General features: G+C 40.6%; 1 protein-coding gene across 4 annotated transcripts in view; it reads left to right on the top strand.

Moving 5' to 3' along the window:
• Positions 1–1025: 1025 nt before the first annotated feature.
• Positions 1026–8748, top strand: part of APLP2 (amyloid beta precursor like protein 2) — a 38174-nt gene continuing 30451 nt past the window's right edge. For all 4 annotated transcript variants that reach the window (XM_017871175.1, XM_017871174.1, XM_017871173.1 and 1 more), the window contains exons 1-2: positions 1026–1227; positions 2184–2307. In XM_017871175.1, the coding sequence (XP_017726664.1) occupies positions 1108–1227; positions 2184–2307 (244 nt within the window). In that variant the 5' untranslated portion in view covers positions 1026–1107. The remainder of the gene's footprint in view (positions 1228–2183; positions 2308–8748) is intronic.

The raw sequence follows: 8748 nt of genomic DNA, 5'->3' as shown, positions 1-8748 counted from the left end.
CAACCCCATCAAAAAGTGGGCAAAGGATATGAACAGACACTTCTCAAAAGAAGACATTTATGCGGCCAACAGACACATGAAAAAATGCTCATCTTCTCTGGCCGTCAGAGAAATGCAAATCCAAACCACAATGAGATACCATCTCACACCAGTTAGAATGGTGATCATTAAAAAGTCAGGAAACAACAGGTGCTGGAGAGGATGTGGAGAAACAGGAACACTTTTACCCTGTTGGTGGGAATGTAAACTAGTGCAACCATTGTGGTAGACAGTGTGGCGATTCCTCAAGGATCTAGAACTAGAAATACCATTTGACCCAGCCATCCCATTACTGGGTATATACCCAAAGGATTATAAATCATGCTGCTATGAAGACACATGCCACACGTATGTTTATTGTGGCACTGTTCACAATAGCAAAGACTTGGAACGAACCCAAATGTCCATCAATGATAGACTGGATTAAGAAAATGTGGCACATACACACCATGGAATACTATGCAGCCATAAAAAAGGATGAGTTAATGTCCTTTGTAGGGACATGGATGAAGCTGGAAATCATCATTCTGAGCAAACTATCGCAAGGACAGAAAACTGAACACTACATGTTCTCACTCATAGGTGGGAATTGAACAATGAGAACACTTGGACACAGAGTGGGGAACATCACACACCGGGGCCTGTTGTGGGGTGGGGAGGTGGGGAGGGATAGCATTAGGAGATATACCTAATGTAAATGATGAGTTAATGGGTACAGCACACCACATGGCACATGTCTACCTGTGTAACAAACCTGCACATTGTGCACATGTACCCTAGAACTTAAAGTATAATAAATAAATAAGATTTTTCCTTTGCCTTTAACTTTGATCATATACATCCAAAAGTCGCTTTCTATTCTGTTCCAGCTCCTGGGAAAAGGATTTGTTTATAAAGATACAAATAGTAAATAATTAAGGTTTTTAAAAGATGAATTCTGTCACAAACCTGAATGACTGTTGCCTCTGTGCTAGCCTTTTTGGAGTAAACCTGCAATTTTTTTTCCTTTGGTAGGCTCTTGCAGCCAATGCTGGAACAGGATTTGCTGTTGCTGAACCTCAAATCGCAATGTTTTGTGGGCAGTTAAATATGCATGTGAACATTCAGACTGGGAAGTGGGAACCTGATCCAACAGGCACCAAGAGCTGCTTTGAAACAAAAGAAGAAGTTCTTCAGTACTGTCAGGAGGTAAGGGTGTTGCCAGGAAGTTAAAACCATTTTTCTGGGGCAGGGTTGAATCTGTTTACCTTAGAAATAGATATTGTCATTCTCTTTTGACGTAAGACCAAGATGCTAATGACTGGGGCCCCAAGCCTTTTGTTTCTAAACATGTGGTATGACCCAGACCTCTCGAAGGCTTTGCCTGCCTGTTCTGTGAGCTCTCAGTTGTTTAAGGAAGGGATGCTGCAGAAGCCTGGCAAGTACCATGGAAGTGCAGCCTGGTTCTTGTCCTCCCACTTGTCTTGGAAGATAGAAAACACGTCAAGTGTATGCTTGTCTTTCCTGCTTACTGATAGAAAGCCACCAGTATTATAAATGATCATCTCAGGTCTGATTCAACTTTGGGTTAAAGAGAAAATGATATGAGATGTTATAACTTTTATTTATTTTTTCTGATAGAGACAGGGTCTCGCTACATTGACCAGGGTACTCTCAAAACTCCTGGCCTCAAGCAATCCTCCCTGGCCTCCCAAAGTGCTGGGATTATGGGCATGAGCCACCACTTCTTACCAAGATGAGCACACAGGGCCAGGGTGAAGTTGTTCTGTAATTTCATTGACAGACGTTTCCATAGACTTGCCTCATGGACTCATCAACTCAACACCTGCTCTACAAGCAAACTTGACATCTCATGAATTTATTTGGGCTAAAAGCTTGCTGCTTTTGTTTTCTTTTGTTAAATATATATTCCTTTTGAAAAGAGAAGGCATGGAAGTTTTCAGAAGTCTGAACTGTCAAAAGAAAACTAATACAGTATCTTTTTATTTAATGACTTCAGTTGGAGCCGGGGTAATGGAGTGGAACTTTAGATGTATTATAGGATAAGGGTGGAGGCTGAGTAAACTTAGATACTCCATCCTTACTTGCATGTGCGTGTCTGTCTGCAGATTGATTTATTGTGTGTGTTTTTGTTTTCTTAACAGATGTATCCAGAGCTACAGATCACAAATGTGATGGAGGCAAACCAGCGGGTCACTATTGACAATTGGTGCCGGAGGGACAAAAAGCAGTGCAAGAGTCACACTGTTACACCTTTCAAGTGTCTTGGTGAGTGTTCTTGGTTACTTTTCAGGAAGTGCCAGCCCCCTCCCATTTTAAATTTAATTTTCTCTTGGCTCACAGTGAAATATTTACACCTGTTAAGGAGCTGAGTGCGGCATGAATTTATTGGGGAGAATTTCTCTTAGGGGTGTTTACTGGCTTCAAGTGTCGGTGGTTGACCTCCTCTCAGTGATGACTAACTGCTTTCCCATTGTAGACATCCTTCCTCGGCACTGAATAAGGGTGCTACCCACAGAGCAATCGCACTTATGCCCTCACATTGTTAGATATCAGTGGTTTACGGTGATAGTGGGGAGTAATATTAAAGCAGCCCCAGGAGAAGAATCTTCTGTTTCCCTTACTTCATCCCACACACGTTTGCACCATTTGACCAAACTTCTGATAGTTTTCAGGAGAAAGAAAAGTGACTTATAGCAGCAGCCTGTGGACAGTCAAGGGTACCAGGGCCAGTGCTTATAGGACCTGCCATTCTGAGGGGTTTGGGGCTGGTAAGGGTGTTCATGACTGTGTTGCTGGTGTCAACATTCAGAGCCAATTTGAGTAAAACGGTAACAGTTTGCTGTGCAGAAACAGAGTTGTTGCTTCAAATGCTCAGGGAATATATTCATTTTAACCATTTGTGCCTGATACATTGGAATTACACTCACCTATCTGTGGTCTGGGTGATTCAGGAACAGATTTGGTCACAGAAACTTCAAAGGGCAAAAACAGTCAATTTTAGATTAGCCCTGATGGGATTAAAGTAGATACAGCATTAATATAGACATCCTGAGTGGTTCTGTAGCTATATGTAATTGGAACTATTAACTTATTCTCCTTCCTCGCTTCCTTCTTTAAAACCTTTCCTTCAACTGCTGATGGCAACAAAGTGGAATGTGATACTTTTTCTCATTCTCACATGTAGCAAGGGGCAATAGCCAAGCAACAGGAAGAAGCAGCGCCCCTGAACCACAGTGTTTAAAGTGTGTGGCAATTAAGTTTGTTTAAAAAGTATTCATAAGGAGAAAGAGGGACATCATGTGTGCTTACCACCGTTTACTTTAAAACTGGGCATCTCAAGATTGGAGACTTGTTAAAAACTTGGTGTGATGTGGTTGAAGGATGCTTTCTATTCTGTTTGGCTCTGAGAAATCTCTAGGTATGAGGTTTCATTCATTCATTAAAAACATTCTCAAACTAAAAGTGAAATGAGATTATCCTGGAATATTTGTAGACAGTGGATAGAAAGTACTTGAAATCATTCCTTCTGATTGCTCCCCCTAAAGACTTTGCAGCATGATTATCTCCTCTTGTTTGTCCTTGTCACCTTCCAGCTTCACTCCCCACCCAGACATCTGAGTAGGACCTGGGAGACTCTTTGATTCTTCTGTTATCCTTTATCTCCCTGTATGCAGTCAGTTTCTGAGCCAGCCTGATACTTACCCCTTAAATAGACTTATAGTCATGATTTTCAAACTGTACGCCAAGACTCCTTGGGGCATTGCAGCAAAACTCACAGGGCATTCCAGGATATTTTTGATTTTTCAAGGGAAATGTAGTGACATCTGTCAGGCATTCTGCAAACTACTATCTGGAAGTAATTTACAGTTTCAATGTGAGATCATTTATTTTGATGATTTCATATCTCTGTGAAGCTGTGTTTTTAGTTATTCCTGTGATAAAAGCAAGTATCTTTTGAAAATCACTGAAAAAGAAATGAGGGTGATGGTGTTTGGTCTGATTGCAGTTGGGGGAGGTGTGCAGGGCCCAGTGGGCACTAAGGTGATAGGACGTAGGACGTATTAAGTTGTTGGGTCTAACTGCTTAACTTTTAGGTATTTTTTTAGCCCAGGAGTCCTGTGAAAAAATTCCTAAGACACTCAGGGTGCTATGAGTAAAAAATGTGGTTATCTCTGGCTTGTGTCCTCTTCCTGCATCAGATTCCCACTGCCCTAGCTCAGCCTGTGGTCAGTTCTTTTCTGGGCCAAGAGCAGCCTCCATGCTGTTTCTCAGTGCTGGTTGTCCACAATCTGTTGCCTGCTGATTGAAAATAAAGACCGAATCATGTCTCTCATGCACAAAATCTTGAATGTTGAAACTCGTTAGCATGGCTTCAAAACTCCAGGATCTGGCCCTTACTCAACACTCCCCTGTTGTCTGTGATCTCATGCTTTAGACTTTATCAGCATTGACCACCCCAGGGTGCTGGGTCACGCACCATCCAGCTCTCAGCGTTTGGAATGGCTTTCCTCTGCTGACTTTGCTTGGGAAGTTCTTCCTGCACGGCTTACCTCAGGAGTTTCCTGGTCTTATTTTCTATCCATTCATCCAGGTTTCTGTAATACTCTTTGCTATTGCCATTGCACTTATCACACTGTACCATGATTGTTCATAGACCTTTCTCCAACTATGCTGTGAACACCTTGCCAGCAGCAACCTTGTTTTAGTCTTTTTGTCCCCTCAGCACCATGGTAGTGCCTAGAATATAGGGTATACTGTTTACGATAATTATAACACAAGAATGCTGCTGTAGTTGGTACACAACCGAAATTTTGTTTTATTGCTTTATTTCCCAAATGATAGAGTTTAAATTTGTTAGCATGTTACAGAACCGAACAATAATACTGTTGTTAATGAAATGCATAAAAGACAGTTTAACCATATCCATTTGGTACCTTCTTTGCGCTGTGGTCACTGAATAAAACGTGATGCAATCTTTGGTCTTACTTCAGACAGTTAGTTACTCATGTTTACCCCAGTGTCCATTTGGACAGCTTCTTAATCAATCAGTAGAGATACCCATTGGTAGTTTTACATAAGCACAGTTGCCTGAGCCTAAACTGATGAGGGACGACATGACTGGAGTTGAAGGGAGGGAGTAGGAAAGACATATTGCAGTTCTCCCTTATCAGTTAGATTTTGATGTCTCCGTGTCCCTTCCACTATCACCTCCCCTTTGAGCACCCAGGCAGAACTGACATCATTTAGTTAATAATGGCCACCACCTTTTCCCCCCGTAGACTCCTTAGAAAGCCTTTTGATGATAGTCTTTTAGAGTTGCTATTGCTTTTTTTTTTTTTTTTTTTTTGAGACAGAGTCTTGCTCTGTCACCCGGGCTGGAGTGCAGTGGCCGGACCTCAGCTCACTGCAAGCTCCGCCTCCCGGGTTCACGCCATTCTCCTGCCTCAGCCTCCCGAGTAGCTGGGACTACAGGCGCCCGCCATCTCGCCCGGCTAATTTTTTTTTTGTATTTTTTAAGTGGAGACGGGGTTTCACTGTGTTAGCCAGGATGGTCTCGACCTCCTGACCTTGTGATCCGCCCGCCTCGGCCTCCCAAAGTGCTGGGATTACAGGCTTGAGCCACCGCGCCCGGCCTAGAGTTGCTATTGCTTTTTTAAATTAAAAAATAATAGTTTAAAAATAATTTCAAATTTACAGAATGGTTACAAAAATGGCACAGAGTTCCTCTGTGTACCCTTCACCCAGATTTCAGATTTCCCAACTGTTAACATTTGATTAATGTGGTAAAGTCTTATTCTCCCTTCCCACCACCCCTCACACACATACTTGAGACTTGTTGCTTTTTGAATCATTTGGCAATAAGGCAAACATGGTATCCTTATGCCTTAATACTACAGTGTGTATTTTTAAAAAACAAGGAAATTCTCCTACGTAACCATGGTATAGTCATCAAAAATCAAGATCTTATAGGCAACATCTAGTTGATCCAATATCTAATCTACAGACCCTACTCAGGTTGCACTTGTTGTTCTAGTAACATCCAGGATCTAATCTAAGATTACATGTTGCATATTTCCTTTCCTTTGTGACATTGATTTTTTTTTTTAAACTACAGGCCAGTTCCTTTATAGAAGTTTTCAATTAGCAATATTCACGCCTCGGATAAACCTCATTGGCTATAATACTGCCACTGCATGGAGCTCAATTTCTTTATAGAATGCCTTGCAATTTGTGTTTTTCTGTGATCCTTTTGATTTATTCATTTTTGAGGGGCGTATCACAGAAGTGTTCTCACTGCATCATAATAGGAGTTGTGCGATACCAGTTTGTTTCATCACCTGGCTAAGATGGTGTCTACATTCATTTGCTTTATTTTATACTCATTGTCTGCATTTGGCCAGTGGGGGCCCCTTTATGCTGGTTCCTGTGTCCTTTTAACATGTCCCTATCATTCTTTGAGAACTTTACTTTCTGATACAAAAGATTCTCCAAGTCCATTCTGTGTTTTCCCTACTCCACTCCTGGAGTTTGTTTTCTTTAAGACACCGTGGTTTCTTTTAGTGGGGAATGCTATTTTGAAATCCAGATCTGGGCGTTAGATGATTTGTTTTTTGTTTTTGGTTATTTTTGGACAGAGATTTGGTAGGTAGTGTTATTGTGATATGAAAACTACGAAAGTTCTGATTTAATATCTACTTTGAAAACAGAACTGGTCTCAGCAGCTTTGAGGTGCTGTCTTCTGCATTTGTGCCTCGGTCTGTTGGCGTAGTTCCCTTGTCCATTGCAGGTGTCCTTTTACAAATCTTCTAGCCTTTGAGTTCATGACAGCCATCGACAGTTCACCCGGTTCCTGATGTGGACCCTTGTGCAAGGTGAATGTTCCACTCGTGAGAGGTAGCACGGATCCTTCACTTCTCTGAACCCTGTTTTCCCTGAAACATACCTCGGGTGACCACCTGGCCTCATTACGTAGGCTGTTTTCTCCCACCTGGGTATAGCTTTTACCACCTCCCTAAATTACATGGTTTTCCTGTTTGCACTATTTAACTTTTGTAATTTTTAATTATTGTGGGTACACAGTAGGTGTCTGTATTTATGGAGTACACAAGATATTTTGATACAGGCATATAGTGTGTAATAGTCATGTCAGGGTATGTAGTAGATGTACTTATACACATGGGTGTTGGTGTTGGAGGTTTCCTCAAGTAGGTAAATAGCCTTTGTTATTTATTCTGAAAGGAATTTCAGCAACTCTGAAAAAGCTCTAAAACCTGGATCGCTGCCACAGCACTGCTGGAGAGAAGTAGTAGGAAAGAAAAGCTGAATCACAGGGATGATTAGAAATTGGAGATAAATCCTAACTGCAGCTTAAATGAATATTGTATAGGTTAGGTTTTGCTATGTTGCCGTATTCATTGATCAGAAAAAACAGTAGAGCTTTATGTTTGTCAGTGACTTAGGAAATTGTGGCAATTGTATTATACTTTGCTGATTAAATTGAGGATGTTACCAGATTGGATATAAACTATTAAAGTGAAAGCAAACCATTTTCAGTGTTCTGTAAAATAGAGTAATGCTGATCTGCCTAGGTAAATTTTTTTTCCCTAGGAGCTTCTGATAAAAAATTGTAGCAAAGGCAAAGAGTAGCAATGAAATGATAGAGCGGATGCTGGGATTGAAATGTGTTTCCTCTTTCAGTCTTTTTTAAAAGGAGTTTATTTTTCAATAAAAGAAGTTTGCATTGGGGGAAGGGGACAAAAGCAATTATTTTCAGTTTCTGTACTAAGTTAACTGTGATTAACATTTTGGGGTATAGATGAAAATTTTTTTCCTTGGATGCACGTGGAAATGTATATGCTTTTAAATGTTTTTTCCCTAAATGTGATTATACTACATATGCTCCTCTGTTTATTTTTTAAGTTCTGTTTATTTTTATTTGACATTTGTTGAGCTTTTATTATCATGTGCTACTTTTAGGGATACGTACATCTTTGAATAAAAGATAAGGTTGGAAAAAAAAAGATAAAGTTGGCCTTAAGTAACTAGCCTGAAGAAGGGGTTAGAGATATGCAGTGGGTTTGCTTTTGTTTGTTCAATGATTTTAAAAATTATTAAACTGCCATGGAAAAATGTCCATGTTAAATATGCACATAAGCCATATTTCTTGTAACTCCTTAGTATTCTGTTGTATATATGTATTATCATTTAATTAATTCCCTCTTGATGGACCTTTAGGTTTGTTCTAGTTTTTTGATATTAATAACACTAATGAATATTTTAATTCACTTGCCTAGTTATTTCCCTAGGGTGTGTGTGTGTTTGTTTGTTTTTTTTTTTTTTTTTTGAGACAGGGTCTCTGTCACCCAGTCTGGAGTGCAGTGGTGTGATCTCAGCTCACTGCAGCCTTTGTCCCGTGCACGCCCCCCACCTCCACCCTGCAGCTGAGATTACAGGCATTCGCCACCACGCCTGGCTAATTTTTACTATTTTTAGTAGAGACAGGGTTTCCCCATGTTGGCCAGGCTGGTCTTGAACTCCTGACCTCAAGTGATCCGCCTGCCTCAGCCTCATAAAGTGCTGGAATTACAGGCGTGAGCCACTGCCTCCAGACATCCTTAGGGTATATTTTTAGAACTGGAATTGTTGAATCAAAGAGTACTGTTAAAAAGAAAATGTGTATATATATATATTTATATATATTTATAT

The sequence above is a fragment of the Rhinopithecus bieti genome, unplaced genomic scaffold (genome assembly GCF_001698545.2).
Source record: "Rhinopithecus bieti isolate Rb0 unplaced genomic scaffold, ASM169854v2 scaffold_5750, whole genome shotgun sequence".
In the NCBI taxonomy this organism is placed as follows: Eukaryota; Metazoa; Chordata; class Mammalia; order Primates; family Cercopithecidae; genus Rhinopithecus; species Rhinopithecus bieti.
This window is presented reverse-complemented; position numbering and strand designations above follow the sequence as displayed.